The 17,210-nt window shown below is 45.2% G+C and overlaps 1 protein-coding gene across 4 annotated transcripts in view; it reads right to left on the bottom strand.

The window, feature by feature from the left end:
• hal (histidine ammonia-lyase) overlaps window positions 1-17,210 on the bottom strand; it is a 47,332-nt gene continuing 30,122 nt past the window's right edge. For 3 of the 4 annotated variants that reach the window (XM_048553918.2, XM_048553921.2, XM_059654742.1), the window contains 6 exons: window positions 15,904-15,969; window positions 14,683-14,848; window positions 10,490-10,624; window positions 5,900-6,008; window positions 5,741-5,810; window positions 1-681 (listed from right to left, as the gene is read on the bottom strand). In XM_048553918.2, the coding sequence (XP_048409875.1) occupies window positions 550-681; window positions 5,741-5,810; window positions 5,900-6,008; window positions 10,490-10,624; window positions 14,683-14,848; window positions 15,904-15,969 (678 nt within the window). In that variant the 3' untranslated portion in view covers window positions 1-549. The remainder of the gene's footprint in view (window positions 682-5,740; window positions 5,811-5,899; window positions 6,009-10,489; window positions 10,625-14,682; window positions 14,849-15,903; window positions 15,970-17,210) is intronic. The other variant, XM_048553919.2, reaches the window with a different exon arrangement.

Below are 17,210 nucleotides of genomic sequence, written 5' to 3' on the forward strand. Positions count from 1 at the left end.
TAATATTTAAAACCTTTATTTTTTGCATTGAATTTTCTTAAAAAGGCTGTTGTACTGGTGGGACGTGGTGACACATTCCTCCATTAATATACCAGTAATACACAAGTGGCATCTTTAAAAGTATCAGGCAGGGAGCACTGACATTCCTGAAGCTATTCCCCAGAACTCTGGAAAACTCAGGCAGACTGCTGTTGTTAACCTTTGTTACTTAGGTATCACATTACAGAAGGGAGCCACATCTTCAACAATTTAATCACACGTAAAATTAAAATGCATTTCTGTTAGCTTGTAAACATCACTTTTAAAAATTGATCTGCACAGTTGTGTAAAAATGTTACAGAAAGGTTTACATAGAGCTCTAAACTGAAAACACAAAGTACTGAAAAACCTCAGCAACTTCCATCTGTTTCTGTCTCTGCACTGTTGTATTTCTCCATCACTTTCTGTTATCATTTCAGATTTATGGCATCTGTGGTATTTTTATGGTGTATGTTGTGCTCGTGTGGTAGTTCACATCAGGTGATTGCCTGAAGCAGACTGTGGATTACACTATTCAATCCGCGCTTTCTTGTGGGGAGACACTGGAGGTTCCAGGCTAAAAGCGGTTGGCGAAATGGGCCTAGTCTCTGGCAGGTTGGCAGATCTGTATTTCTCAATATAAGGGTGAGCCACCTCCCACACCTAAAAGGGAGAAGAAACCTAAATCAGTAATAGAAGCAAATCCAATCACTGCTCAGCAAAGCGTAAAGACACAAACACAGAAATTGCTGCAGAAGCTCAGCAGGTCTGGCAGCACCTATGAACAGAAAGCAGAGTTAACGTTTTGGATCCAGTGACCCTTCACCAGAACCAATGGTAGATGGAGATGGGGTGGGGGAAGAAGTAAGCGAAAGGTGAAGATGAAGCCCGGAGAGGAGGGGGAGGGAGAGAGAAGAGAGAGAGAGAGAGAGAGAGAGGGAACGCAATCAGGGAGACAAAGGAATGGATAAAAGTGAGCTGGGGAGAAATGAAAACTGTTAATGCAGACTATTAGAGGATGAAAATGGGTTGCTGTGCTTAAAGCAGACCATGTGCTGGCCAGGCCTGGTGTGGGGTGGTTGGGGTAAGGAGTTGGGAGGTGGTGCTCAGGCCCTAAAAGTACTGAACTCAATACTGAGTGCTGAAGGCTGCAGGGTCCCAGGTGGAAAATGAGGTGCTGTTCTTCCAGCTTGTGCTGAGCTTCACTGGAGCAAAACAGCAAGCCTGAGACAGAGATGTTGGCCAGGGAACGTGGTCGTGTGTTGAAGTGGCAGGCAACTAGAAGCTCAGGGCCATTTCTGCAGACAGAACACAGGGGTTCTGCGAAAGTGTAACGATAGTTGGATTTTTCTTTCAGGTAAAAATTTGCCCCAAAACCACAGTAACTGCACCAAATCAGTCAAACTCTCAGGTAGGTTCCACCAATCATTAGATGATAAATGTTTGAGGAATTATGCTGACAAATTTATAATGTAGTACACTTGGTTGCAACAGGGCCATGTATGTTATAACAAAGAGGCTTGTTCTTTACAGTTAGAAACAAGTGATTCTTGCACTGAGATAGCAAGAACTGCCGATGCTAGAGTAGAGAAAGCACAGTTTGGGACTACAGGAACACAGCAAACCAGGCAGCATCAAGGGAGCAGGAAAGTTGACGTTTCGGGTCAGGACCCTTCATCAGAAAATACACACATTGTGCCTGTTTCAACTGAACAAAACGGGCAGCAGCCATTGGCTAGTTCATTTCACAGGGTATCACCCTGACCAATCAGAATCAACCTGTTGGCTTTAAAATTGAAACAAAACCTGGGTCTTAATTGTCAATTAACTCCAAGTATCCACCCTCATGATTACCTGAGAAACTGAAAATCTGCCTGTTCAGTCTTAAAACATATTCAACAATGGAACATTCATATCCGTCTGTGGCAGAGGATTCCAAAAAAATTCAAAGCTAAAGCATTTCCCACAAAACAATTAATTATACCTGAGATAATGGGAACTGCAGATGCTGGAGATTCCAAGATAATAAAATGTGAGGCTGGATGAACACAGCAGGCCAAGCAGCATCTCAGGAGCACAAAAGCTGACGTTCTGATGAAGGGTCTAGGCCCGAAACGTCAGCTTTTGTGCTCCTGAGATGCTGCTTGGCCTGCTGTGTTCATCCAGCCTCACATTTAATTAATTACACCTGGTTGGGAAAGCGGTTAAGGAGCAGGAGACAGAGTGGGGACAGTGGGCATGTAGGCGATCAGCAGAATGCTTTCTATCACTAGCACTTATATCTTACAGCCCGATGCTTCAGGCTGCAAGTCGATGATTAAAGTGTGGTAGAAGCTTGTGGAGTTCTTTCTGTAAATAGCAGTAGGTGCAAGATAAATTGTTTTCTTTATTCTTCCTTGGAATGTGGATTTCATTGAGAATGTTATCATTTGTTATATGTCCCTCATTGCTCAAAGTGCAGTTAGAAGCTACCCATATTGCGGTGGGTCTGGAGTCACATGTAGGCCAGACCAGGTAAGGAAGGCAGATTTTCTTTCCTAAAGGACATAGACGGTCTTTATGATCAGTTACTGAGACTAGCTGGTAATTGCAGATTTGTTACAGAATTTAGGCTTCACCAGCTGTTGTGCTGGGATCTGAATGCAGGTCCTCAGTACTTTAGCCTATAGACTAAAAGATTATTTGTCTAGTCACATAGCCAACACACGACCACCTCTACTACATTTTTAATTTTAAGACTGTACATTTTAGAAGTGAGGTTGATCGAATTTTACCCCATATTAAGTGAATTGGGTCTAAAGCGGATCTGGAGACTTATTATAGGGCCGAGCCCTGATCTGACTGAACAAGCAAATGGTGTGAAGGAGTGAGAGACCATCTCCCACTCTGTGTTTCGAGGAGGAGCAACAGCCTGCAGTAATAAGAGTCCTGAGATAATGGGAACTGCAGATGCTGGAGAATTCCAAGATAATAAAATGTGAGGCTGGATGAACACAGCAGGCCAAGCAGCATCTCAGGAGCACAAAAGCTGACGTTTCGGGCCTAGACCCTTCATCAGAGAGGGGGATGGGGAGAGGGAACTGGACTAAATAGGGAGGGGGAGGCGGACCGAAGATGGAGAGTAAAGAAGATAGGTGGAGAGAGTGTAGGTGGGGAGGTAGGGAAGTGATAGGTCAGTCCAGGGAAGACGGACAGGTCAAGGAGGTGGGATGAGGTTAGTAGGTAGCTGGGGGTGCGGCTTGGGGTGGGAGGAAGGGATGGGTGAGAGGAAGAACCGGTTAGGGAGGCAGAGACAGGTTGGACTGGTTTTGGGATGCAGTGGGTGGGGGGGGAAAGAGCTGGGCTGGTTGTGTGGTGCAGTGGGGGGAGGGGACGAACTGGGCTGGTTTAGGGATGCAGTAGGGGAAGGGGAGATTTTGAAACTGGTGAAGTCCACATTGATACCATATGGCTGCAGGGTTCCCAGGCGGAATATGAGTTGCTGTTCCTGCAACCTTCGGGTGGCATCATTGTGGCACTGCAGGAGGCCCATGATGGACATGTCATCTAGAGAATGGGAGGGGGAGTGGAAATGGTTTGCAACTGGGAGGTGCAGTTGTTTGTTGCGAACTGAGCGGAGGTGTTCTGCAAAGCGGTCCCCAAGCCTCCGCTTGGTTTCCCCAATGTAGAGGAAGCCGCACCGGGTACAGTGGATGCAGTATACCACATTGGCAGATGTGCAGGTGAACCTCTGCTTAATGTGGAATGTCATCTTGGGGCCTGGGATGGGGGTGAGGGAGGTGGTGTGGGGACAAGCGTAGCATTTCCTGCGGTTGCAGGGGAAGGTGCCGGGTGTGGTGGGGTTGGAGGGCAGTGTGGGGCGAACAAGGGAGTCACGGAGAGAGTGGTCTCTCCGGAAAGCTGACAGGGGAGGGGATGGAAAAATGTCTTGGGTGGTGGGATCGGATTGTAAATGGCGGAAGTGTCGGAGGATAATGCGTTGTATCCGGAGGTTGGTAGGGTGGTGTGTGAGAACGAGGGGGATCCTCTTGGGGCGGTCTCCATCTCAGGCAACCAGCTTGTAACTGATGTCCATTTCAAGCCCACCGACTCCCACAGCTACCTAGAATACACCTCCTCCCACCCACCCTCCTGCAAAAATTCCATCCCTTATTCCCAATTCCTCCGCCTCCGCCACATCTGCTCCCACGATAAGACATTCCACTCCCGCACATCCCAGTTGTCCAAGTTCTTTAAGGACCACAACTTTCCCCCCACAGTGATCGAGAACGCCCTTGACCGCGTCTCCCGTATTTCCCGCAACACATCCCTCACACCCCACCCCCGCCACAACCGCCCCAAGAGGATCCCCCTCATTCTCACACACCACCCTACCAACCTCCGGATACAACGCATTATCCTCCGACACTTCCGCCATTTACAATCCGACCCCACTACCCAAGACATTTTTCCATCACCTCCCCTGTCAGCTTTCCGGAGAGACCACTCTCTCCGTGACTCCCTTGTTCGCTCCATACTGCCCTCCAACCCCACCACACCCGGCACCTTCCCCTGCAACCGCAGGAAATGCTACACTTGTCCCCACACCTCCTCCCTCACCCCCATCCCAGGCCCCAAGATGACATTCCACATTAAGCAGAGGTTCACCTGCACATCTGCCAATGTGGTATACTGCATCCACTGTACCCGGTGTGGCTTCCTCTACATTGGGGAAACCAAGCGGAGGCTTGGGGACCGCTTTGCAGAACACCTCCGCTCAGTTCGCAACAAACAACTGCACCTCCCTGTCGCAAACCATTTCCACTCCCCCTCCCATTCTCTTGATGACATGTCCATCATGGGCCTCCTGCAGTGCCACAATGATGCCACCCGAAGGTTGCAGGAACAGCAACTCATATTCCGCCTGGGAACCCTGCAGCCATATGGTATCAATGTGGACTTCACCAGTTTCAAAATCGCCCCTTCCCCTACTGCATCCCTAAACCAGCCCAGTTCGTCCCCTCCCCCCACTGCACCACACAACCAGCCCAGCTCTTCCCCCCCACCCACTGCATCCCAAAACCAGTCCAACCTGTCTCTGCCTCCCTAACCGGTTCTTCCTCTCACCCATCCCTTCCTCCCACTCCAAGCCGCACCCCCAGCTACCTACTAACCTCATCCCACCTCCTTGACCTGTCCGTCTTCCCTGGACTGACCTATCCCCTCCCTACCTCCCCACCTACACTCTCTCCACCTATCTTCTTTACTCTCCATCTTCGGTCCGCCTCCCCCTCTCTCCCTATTTATTCCAGTTCCCTCTCCCCATCCCCCTCTCTGATGAAGGGTCTAGGCCCGAAACGTCAGCTTTTGTGCTCCTGAGATGCTGCTTGGCCTGCTGTGTTCATCCAGCCTCACATTTTATTATCTTGTAATAAGAGTCCTGTAACTGCACTCCTGTCACAAACCCTTCATTCAAACCTCAAAAGGCCTGGACATACAGCAAACTCCTACTGAGCACATTGGCATAGTGCCATGGAAATGGCAATCTGTTCAAAACAAAACCTTGATATTTAATTTTATTAAATTAGTCAACTAAAAATGCCTTTAAAATGAAGATATTTCCTAACCAAGTTCTGATAAACGATCAAAACAGAACGAGGGGCTGGAATGTTATTTTGAATGTATTTTCCTGGCTCAGTTGTTAACGATTAAATGGTCTTATCTAACATAAACACCAACTTGCCTTTTGTTCCACCAATAATCGATGGACAACATCAATATCTGGTGCCATGAAACGATCTTTAATCCAGGGTCTAGAAAGGAAAGCAGTTTGAATAAAATAAAAATGAACCATCTGAACAGGAATCTTTCCAGGCACAGGATGTTGCTGGTTTAACCGTACCTCACCACCGTGCGGACCAGGTCGTAGACCTTTTCCAGGGGAGTTGTCGTCTTTAAGGGCCGTAAAAACTCGATACCCTGACATGCTGTCAGAAGTTCTATGGCAAGCACTGAGTGAAGCAAAAAGACTTGATTTAAATCATGAGAAATGACTAACTTTAGACATACACTAACCATCAAAATCAAAAATTTTAATGGACATTAGGACTAGAAACAGAGAGGTAAAGAGGTTCCATGAACATCTCCATCCCAATGTCAGGGAAGTGCTGAGTAGATGACTCATCTCTGAGCAAATGATAAGCAATAGGAATGGTTAGCACTGCTGCCACACAGCTCCACGGACCCAGCTTTGATTCCAGTCTCAGGCGACTGTGTGTGGAGTTTGCATGTTCTCCACGTGTCTGCATGGGTTTCCTCCAGGGGCTTCAATTTCCTCCCACGGAGATGTGCAGGTTAGGTGGATTGCCAATAATGTCCAGAGATGTGCAGGCTAGGTCGATTAGCCAGGGAAATGTGGGGTAATGGGGATTGGATGTGATGACGTTCGGAAAGTTGGTACAGACTTGATGGGCCAAATGGCTTCTTTCTGCACTGTAGTATTCTATTTCAACCTTCCCCTGTGCTTTCTACCCTCACTGATACCAGCCTTTAGCCAACCCAATTCGTTTCGTGTGAAATCAAGAAACAGTTGGAGAAACACTGGATACTGCAAAGGCTTTACTACTGGGCGGCATGGTGGCTCAGGTGGTTGGCACTGCAGCCTCACAGCACCAGGGACCCGGGTTCGATTCCAGCCTCGGGCAACTGTCTGTGCAGAGTTTGCACATTCTCCCCGTGTCTGCGTGGGTTTCCTCCGGGTGCTCCGGTTTCCTCCCACAGTCCAAAGATGTGCAGGCTAGATGGATCGGCTAGGCTAAATTGCCTGTAGTGTTCAGGGGTGTGTGGGTTATAGGGGAATGGGTATGGGTGGGATGCTTCAAGGGACGGTGTGGACCTGTTGGGCTGAATGGCCTGTTTCCACACTAAGGAATCTAATCTAAGGATCCTGACAACATTCTGGAAATAGTATTGAAGAGTTGTGCTTCAGGACTTTCCGCTTTGTAGACAACCTATTCCAGTACAGCTATAACACTGGCATCCAGCCAACAATAAGGAAAACTGCCCAGGCATGTCCTATACACAGAGCCAGACAAATCTAGCTGAGCCAGTCTTCTTGTGATTATTAGTAAAGTGACAGAAGGTGTCATCAAGTAGCCCCGGTCAGCAATAACCTGCTCAGTGACAACAAAGTGTGGAGCTGGATGAACACAGCAGGCCAAGCAGCATCTCAGGAGCACAAAAGCTGACGTTTCGGGCCTAGACCCTTCATCAGGGAAAAAAAAGGGGAGGAGGGTAACTTCTTCAGGTTAGGCATCCCTGGAAGAGGCTTCGCAATGAGGTTAAAATTGTGTCAGAGATAATGGGAACTGCAGATGCTGGAGAATCCAAGACAGAAGGGTCTCGGCCTGAAACATCAGCTTTTGTGCTCCTGAGATGCTGCTTGGCCTGCTGTGTTCATCCAGCTCCACACTTTGTTATCTCGGATTCTCCAGCATCTGCAGTTCCTATTATCTCAGATCACATTTTTAACTTGCTCAGTGACATCCAGTTTAGGTTCCAACATGGCCACTCAGCTCCTGACCTCAGGATTGATCAGGTTGGAAATGTTGAGATATCCTTTACCATCAAACACTTTGGTGAGGGTACAGCACATGCCAGATCATGGAAAGCACCATCTCATCAAACACAACCAGCGCATGTACAGCACAGGCTGGATACGGCAAAGGTCCAGCTACACCACCCCAACTAACAGGATTGTTACAGCACAGGGACGATATAGAGCAAGGCTTCTTCCAACATCCTTCTGCCAAACACACCTTGGGCAAGGAACAGCATTGTGAAATTACATAGGTCAATTAACGTCTCCCCTACACAGTCCCCAAACACTTCCAGGACAGACACGGCACTGGATTAGATACAGAGTAAAGCGTGCCCTACACTGTCCTACCAAACACCCCCAGGGCATGGTCAGCACAGGGTTAGATCCAGAATAAAGCTCCTTCTATACTGTCCCCCATTAAATACTCCCAGGACTGGGACAGCAGGGGGTTGGATACCCAAAGTAATGTCGATCTCTGTATTTTATCAAAGTTAAACATTTTATTATGATTCCCTGTCAAAACAACAAGATCATGTAGAACCTGATGTTAAAAGTCGAATATTGGTTTTGTCAGGCAGGAACATTCGGGGGGTGTTGTCCTGTTCAGAGCCCAGTGTGCCACACATGTGACCAACTGTACCCCTTAGTAATTCTGCCAAGCAAAACCCACCCTGTTTGACCTGAAGCTGAGCTGCAGTCCTCCTTTCCCAGAAATTTTCAACAGCATCATGTTTCATCTGTTTCTGCTCCAACTCCTGCTGTACCCCATTGCTCAGATAAGCTCTTGTAAATTCCATGCTCCCATCTCACAAAGTCTAGTGGTCATTTACAACCAGTCTCCTGCTTTTTCCCCATTTCTCTGCTGAGCAGGACGAACAGAGGGATCTTGGGATAATTATTCCCAAATCCTTGAAGTCAACATAGCATGTGACTAGGATAGTTAAGACAACATATAGGACACTTGCTTTCATCCATTGTGGCAGAGTACAAGAGCGAGGAGATAATGTTGCAGTGTGCAGAGCGTTGGTCAGGCCACAGCAGGAGTACAGTTCTGGTCACCTCACTACAGGAAGGATGGGATAGAGAGGAAGTTCATCAGGATGTTGCCTGGGATGGAGAAATTGTGCTGTAAGTACAGACTAGCTAGGCTTGGATTGTTTTCTTCAGAGCAGAGAAAACTGAGGGGGGCATGATTGAGGTGTATAAGATTATGAGGGGTTTGGACAGGATGAGTAGAGAGCAGCTGTTTCCCTTTGGTTGAGGGGTCAATCATGAGGTGGCACAGTTTTAGGGTAAGGGACAAGGATTCAGAGGGGATTTGAGGAAAATCCTCAGCAAGTTGTGGGAATCTGGAATGCAATGCCTGGGAAGGTCCTGGAGGCCAGAAACCTTTAAAAGATATCTGGATGAGTCATTCAAATATTGTAACATTCAAGGATGTGGGACAAGTGCAGGAAATTGGGATTAGGACACTCTTAGTGGTAGTTATGTCAGGGGGCCTTTCTGACTCGTGCCCCGACTCGTGCTTTGACCGTGTCCTCCTGCGTAATTTCTCTTCCTGTTCTGTTGCACCAGTGTGCAAGGTCTACAGCACTAGCATTAGGCTACTCTCTAATACCCTGTTCTTAAATGCTCTCCACCAATGCCCCCAAGCTACAAATGCCTCCCAACTGTTCTTTCCTCTTCCCCTACCTCCTTGTTCCTGTTAATTGTCTGCAATTTTAGAATCTACACGACAGGAGAGACCTTGAGGCAATGGGAGAATGAGGATTTCAACAAGCAACAGTGTAGAGACAGAGGGGTTTGGAAACCTGCAATACAGTTCCAAATGCGTTAGTGAGGTGGACTCCATGGTTAGAGGGGTTGACATGATTTATTTTGACAGCTCAGACTGAACAAACACAGAGTGTGCTGGAGGAACACAGCAGGTCTGGCAGCATCAGTGAAGAGAAAACAGAGTTAATGTTTCAAGGCAGTCCTCAACAATTTATTGGCTCCCTGATGTTGGGGTACATAGCACATTTTACAGCAAAGGTTGCAGGTGGCACATAGCTCATCACAGCAGCCCCTGTGGTGTCAAAAGACTATTACTTGATGTTTTGAGGAGATGTTTAGCTGCTGTCATTGTCTATCCTTAATTGCCCTTTGTTAGGCTACCACTGAGCTGTGGGGTTTGACATTTTGTATTCTGTACCCGGAAAGTTAAAGCAGTAAAACTTGTGAATGACATATATTGTTCCAAAGATGGTGGGAACTGCAGATGCTGGAGAATCCGAGATAACAAGGTGTGGAGCTGGATGAACACAGCAGGCCAAGCAGCATCTCAGGAGCAGGAAGGCTGATGTTTCGGGCCTCGACCCTTTTCTGATGAAGGGTCTAGGCCCGAAACATCAGCTTTTGTGCTCCTGAGATGCTGCTTAGCCTGCTGTGTTCATCCAGCTCCACACTTTGTTATCCCTATATTGTTCCAAACCTGTTTTTATACCTCAGAACAGAGCTCCAGGACATATGTTCCCAAGTCTGAAGGATTTTTCCCTTTTTTCTCCCCCACTAGGTAATGGTCTATGTCCAGGTTTGGATGCTGTATGACAGAGGGAAGCAAAATGACCCCCTGACATTTTCCAATGGTGATGCTGGAAGATTCTGAACCACTTGCTGCGGCGAATTCAGTAACCAGCAACCACTATCTAATGTGTAACTAGGGATACCCTCACTGGGTAAATGCCTCAGTTTACACAGAGGTCAAATATCTTAATGAAAAACTGTAAGGAATCAACACAACAATCAAAAACAAAGCCATTTTGGCTCATTTGTTACTTATCTTACAGATGGGAATATTGAATTGTTCTCAATATCTACCAATGTACAGAACCCTTGATAAGGGAGTCTTACCTTGCTCAACGTGCTCAATAACTCTCAATGCTTTCCTGGCAGCCCATCCGCCCATGGAGACATGGTCCTCAGTAGCAGCACTGGTGGACAGAGAGTCAATAGAGGATGGGTGACACAGCACTTTGTTCTCGGACACTAGGGAGATAATGAGGGTTACTTCCAGTTAACCTGCTGGCAAACTAAAATGGCAGCACTGGAGATTCAAATTTTCAGCAGTAGAAAAAGATTCACTCTTTCACACTCTGTAAATCAAGGAATAAATTATTTCCACTGAGGTGACTGTTACAAAAGCTTGCTTCTCCCTTTCCTTGTCACCAGTCAATCTTTTGCCCTTATAAATTATGCCCACTATTACAATGGAAATTCCTAATGTAAGCTTTTCAGGTTGTAACTTTGGGGTAGGTGAAAAATAGTGGTATTTTTGTTGGAATGTTAATCCAGAGAGCCAGTTAATGTTTTGGGGAGCTGGGTCTGAATCCCACTATGGCAGATGATGCAATTTGGAATCAGTAAATGAAAACTTCTAAATGAAGAGTGTAATGAAGACGATGAATCCACTGTCAATTGGTGGAAAAATCCATCTGGTTCACTAATGTCCTTCAGAAAAAGAAACTGCCATTTTACTTGGTCTGTTCTATATGTGACTCCATACCCACAATGTGGTTGTCTCTTAACTGCTCTCTGGGGAATTAGGGATGGGCAATAAATGCTGCCCGGCCAGCGACACCCCCGTCCTTTGAATGAATAAAGTAAGGTACACATTGCCAACACTAGTAGACACTGTACAGCCACCATTTCATACCTCCTAGAGTGCGAGCAACTCTGAGCTACCTTAATGCTCAGCCTTTCCACTTCACCTGAAAGCTACATCTGGTTCTTGTGTGGACCAGCACTACAAATCATTTCACTTACAAATGAAAACAGCTAATTCTTATCTAATTTCATGTCTTGCAGACTTCCTGTTCACAGGCCTGTTGTCATGGTTGTCTGTCAGTGTTTACCTTTGCAAAAGTAGGATGTCGATATTTTCTGATATTATATCCCCAATCACAGACCATTAGGTGATTGGGTGGACTGAGATTCCAAAGTTGCTGTTACCATTTTGTGTGTTACATTAAAGCTTGGACTCAGCAACTGTGTGTGTGTGTGTATGTCAGTGACATTCTTAGTGCGGTCACCAAACGGTCCCTGCCACTTTGGGCTTTACTGATGAAGATGGAGCAGCAACCATGGTGCTGTCAATCCCACATCATTTACATCTGGTCAAGTTGTAGGAGTAAGTGTCCCACCCTTCTGGGATAAAAGAGATGAGGTTTGTGGAGATGTAAAGACAAAGGAGCTTCCCAAATGTGCCCTTTTACTTCAAGTCCATGCAAGTGCACTTAGAAGATCGAGTGAAGGGACTTTTGTTTAAAAGGATGCTGAAAGACCCACATAGTAAAACAGGGAGAGGGGTCCCTGCTGAAGCCAAACAGAGCTTGAGGACTGCAACTCTTCCCAAAATGCACTGTAGTGTCAATGTGACCTGGGATTTTCAGTTGCTCGAAGAAGCCAACAGGGAATGCCTTTCCTCTAGATTAGTACATTAGTTGTCTGACTATTGTTCATTCAATGTTGATGATAGTTTGTTTTTACAAAAAAAAACTTTAAAATGTTACATCATGTTGATTGGGAAATTCTGCACGTCAGTCAGTTGGGAAATTCTCTCTCTCGTTAAAAGTTACTGGTCTCTATAGGGAACACAATAAACATTCGTATCTGTTTTTGATCTCACCAGTTCATCAACAGATGTTGTAAAATGATAAATTCATCTGCACACCTCACAAGTATATGTGTATTACAGACCCAATGATGTGTCTGTTACTTGGGTTTATTCACTGTCAAAAACACAAGCTTGTGCATCTCCATTTACCATTAACCACATGATCTGCACTGGCACAAGGAAGCAGAGAATTACATGATAGCTCTACACTTCCTCTCTTTTCCTCTACGTAACAGTCACAAACCGGGTTATCTGATCATCTGTCACACTGTGTTTGGGATAAGTTGGCTGCCGAGTTTCCTACACTCCACCAGCACCAACACCTCAAAAACATCCTCACTGACTGCAAGGCACTTTGGGATGGCTGGAAGTCTTGAAAAATGCTACCGAAATGCTAGGCTTACCTTCTTTCATTCCCTAATGAATATAATGATATTGAAAAGGAACTACAAACACATGCCTAAACAAGAAAAGGAAAACATTAGATTCCGAACACATGGCATTTTTATATTAATGCAGAACATTTAGCTCCAATAACATGGGTAACAGTATTCCACCGATGAACTGCTGAATCCTCAAACTCTCTTAACGCAGGTCTGTAGCAATGTTGAGAAAGGCTCTCTCTTTGCTGCATACATTATGTTAAAGTTTGTCATTGTGTTTTCTGATCTGCTGTTGTAGGCACTGTACTTTTATGGCTGTTCTTGTTGAGTTTCTGGTCAATAATAACCACCATCCACACCCTCCCGCCCCCGCCACCCTCCCATGCTCACCAACCCGGATATTGATAGTTGGGGGATTCAGTGACGCTGAAACAATTGAATATCAAGGAGGGTTAGATTCTCTGCTGTTATTGGAAAGGGTCATTGCCTGGCATTTGTCTGGCGTGAATGTTAGCTGTCACTTGTCAGCCCAAGTTCAGTTTTGTCCTAATGGACCAGAATTGACTGAACATCACTGAATAGCTGATTGGTCATTAAGTGCCGCTTTCAGCACTGTCAATAACATTGTTCATTTCCTTGCTCGGACCTTTGAGCATAGGACTTGGGAACGTGTGTTCAGGATGTACAGGACATTGGTGAGGCCTCTAACAGAAAGACTATTATTAAGTTGGAGAGATTCAGAAAAGATTTACAGGATGTTGTTGTGGGTGGAAGGTTTGAGTCAATAAGGAGAGGCTGGGCCTTCTTTCTCTGGATTGTAGGAAGTTGAAGGGTGACAATATAGAGGTTTATAAAATCATGAGGGGTACAGATAACGCGAATGGTAGATGGCTTTTCCCTACGGTGGGGGATTTCAAGATTGGGACATATTTTTAAGGTGAGAGAAAAAGATTTAAAAAGGAAATGAGGGGCAATTTTTTTTTAAACCCAGAGTATGGTCCATGTGTGGAATGAACTACCAGAGGAAGTGGTGGATGGAGGTACAGTTACAATATTTAAAAGATATTTGGGATAAGTACATGAATAAGAAATATTTGAAGGGATATGGGCCAAGCACAGCCAGATGGAACTAGTTTAGCTTGGGATTAAGGTCGTCATGAAATGGTTGGACTATGGGCCTTTTTCCATGCTGTATGACTCTATGAATAGATTGAAAGGGCAGTATATGGGTCAATTTGATTTGTGGTGTTTTCTTTTTATGGACTGGATAATTGGGCAATTTTCCACATTGACAGGCAGATCCCAAAGTAGTAGCAATTCTGGAAGGATTTGAGCGGGGCATGGCCAGGTATTGAACAAAATTCCAACAGAATATTTATTACACATTGCGTGGGTTTGGATATCCTGAAGGCCTTTTTCCTGGTTTATATTCAACGTTCCAATTAGTCCATGTGTTTGGGATGCTCCACTGAGTGAACACCGGATCAGACTCCTATACCTGCCAGTCATACAGCACAGATTCAGACACTTTGGCCCAAATCATCCATGCCGACCAGATTTTCAAAACCGAGCTAGTCCCATTTGCCTGGATTTGGCCTATATCCCCGTACCTGTCCAAACATCTGTTATACGTTGCAATTGTACCCACTTCAACCACCTCCTCTGGCAGCTCATTCCATACAAATACCACCCTCTGTGTGAAAAAGTTGCCCCTCAGGTCCCTTTTAAATCTTTACCCTCTCACCTTAAACCTATGCCCTTGAGTTTTGGACTCCCCTACCCTGAGGAAAAGGCTGTGACTATTATCACCTTATCTATGTCTGTCATGATTTTATAAACATTTATAAGATCACCCCTCAGCCCCTCTCTCTCACACACACTCACACACACACACACACACACACACACACACACACACACACACACACACACACACACACACACACACACACACAAAGTACAGCCCACTGACTATCAAGTTCCCACTCACTCTGGACATCCAACTAATGAAACAGCCACACATGCTGGACCTGACTGGAGTGACATACCCAAGGCAGCTGCTGTACAGTGAGCGATCATGAAGCCTGAGTTCAGACCTCCCTCATTAACCAAGAAGGCAGGCAATTCACTCAGGGATGGGTTACACAGTCTCTCAATCCTCCTCTCACTGATAGCAGCAAGCTCGTGAACACCAATCGCCAGGTAGTCCAAGGCCTGTGAGATAACAAGAATTTCATTGATTCTGGGAGTGAGATGCCTGGTCTGAAACCAAACGATGTTGCTTTCTCACCTCTGCCTGGCATCTGATATTCTTTCGCCACTGAAAATTAATTGAATGAAAACAAAATGCATTCTTGTCCACATTAATACTTGTCATGATTTAAAAAATGTGGTAAAGTAATGAATATCTCCATAGAAAATGACCAACCAGCACTCTTCTCTTGCAATGTATAAATGTGGTTCTTCTCTTTATTTTGGTATTCTTATAAATTGTCCTGATGAGAAAAACTTCAACAAAATGTCTCTTCTTTCAGCAAGAAGTTCTATCTCAGTGAATGACTAATTAATATCCGTAATAACTATGGACTGTCCGTGTCTTAGAGCTTTATCCATCATTGGGAAGCTGAAGAATGACATGCAGGACCTAAATTATGAAGTTTAAAAAGAGTAAAGCATGGAAGGTGGCCATTCAGCCCACCTTCCATGTATTGTCGCCCTGTAAGAGCTATGCAATCAATCCCACTCTCGAGATTTTTCATCATACCCTTTCAGTTCTTCTATTGAAATGCCAGCTTTTATAAATTTTCTCTCCAACTCCAGTCAGGCATTGCACATCCCAGCTTCTGGATGAAGAATGTTCTCCCAAACTGTCTCCTCATTCTTCTCAAGATGAAAAAAATTGTCTGACCAACTCTTCCAGTGAAAATTATATTCCGGTTAAACTCCATTGAGCCTATTTCTAATTCAGAATGCCTGAATTGCTTTTCCCTGAACTTTATTCTGTTATTCTGAACTTTTCTTTCTTCATTTTTCTAATTTATTCCTATTATTTGTAAATGCTGCACTTTTATTTCTTCATTTTTTGAATTCTCTTTCCCCCTAAGAATTTGTACTGAAGAATCTGAATCTACATACCTTTGTACTTAAGATGGTGCTATAAATGCTGACTTTGTAAACTTTTCACTGTACTGATTTGAGTACGTGACAATAAAGCCAATTCTAAATTCTAATTTTTTATTCCAGCAATTTTGGTGAAGCAAAAATCTTACTTTTGCAGGATATTCTCCATGAAAGTTTCCACCAGAAATAGTTTCTCCTCTTTCTGCAAACACCATCTTAATTAAACAAACATATTAAGGTGTATAACTTCTGGAGATGAGAGTCACTGGGAGCCTAGTGCTAAAGCCAGACATATCCAACCACAGAATTAAATGTTGCACTGAGTCACTTCAAATGAATTTTATTTTCTCTCGGCACAAATCAATCCCAAAATCATCCCTGGGCACTATGGCCAAGCCACCTAGCCTGCACATCTTTGGAATGTGTTAGAAAACCACAGCACCTAGAGGAAACCTGCACAGACACATGGTTAATATGCAAGTGCCACACAGACAGTTGCCCAAGGTTGGAATTGAACCTGGGTCCCTAACACTGTGAGGTAGCAGTGCTAACCACTGCGCCACCATGCACCTCACATTGATTTGAAACCACTGACAATGGAAATGTTGAATAGCAGCTGTGGAAGAGAGAAAACGAACCAATGTTTCAGGTCTGTGACCTCACACCAATTCTCATTCTGACATACTGACTGCAGAACATAGGTTTTCTCTTCATTCTTTCATCACTGCAAGCTGCTGTTGGCTCGCTCTACAGCAATCACAACGTCACTTTTCACAATAGACCTCAGAGGATGCAATGTGCCTGATTCAGCTAAATCCCTGATTACAATGGACTCGAGTCTTTAAGCACTTCAAGCTGCCATCATCCCATTACAACAAACAATATTGGTGATGGTCTATTAACAGTTTCTCCAGTGAATAACGGTCAGATCCCTATCATGTGTAAACTCAGCAATAGCTTGACACTAAAGATCAGGACAAGGAATCTATCAGAACTTGGCCATCATATATGGTGACTAATAGTTATTATGGTATGACTGAATAACTCTATAGTATTCAGAGATAGTAGGAACTGCTGATGCTGGAGAATCTGAGGTAACAAAGTGTGAAGCCAATGAACACAGCAGGCCAAGGAGCATCAGAGGAGCAGGAAGGCTGACTTTTTGGGTCTGGATTTCCAAAGAAGGGTCTAGACCTGAAACGTCAGCCTTCCTACTCTTCTGATGCTGCTTGGCCTGCTGTGTTCATCCAGTTCCACACCTTGTTAACTCTATAGTATTGCAGTGATTCTCCCAATGGTCTGTAACAAGCAGCATCAAGGGGGTCAAAGATCACTGGGGGTAGTTGGGAGCTCAGGGCACATTAAGAACAGCCATGATCTTATCAAATGCTGGAAGAGGCTCAAAGGGCCGAATGGCCTATTTCTGTTCTTAATTCCTATTATTCCTCCCTGCTAG

The sequence above is a fragment of the Stegostoma tigrinum genome, chromosome 25, assembly GCF_030684315.1.
Source record: "Stegostoma tigrinum isolate sSteTig4 chromosome 25, sSteTig4.hap1, whole genome shotgun sequence".
Taxonomy (NCBI): domain Eukaryota; kingdom Metazoa; phylum Chordata; class Chondrichthyes; order Orectolobiformes; family Stegostomatidae; genus Stegostoma; species Stegostoma tigrinum.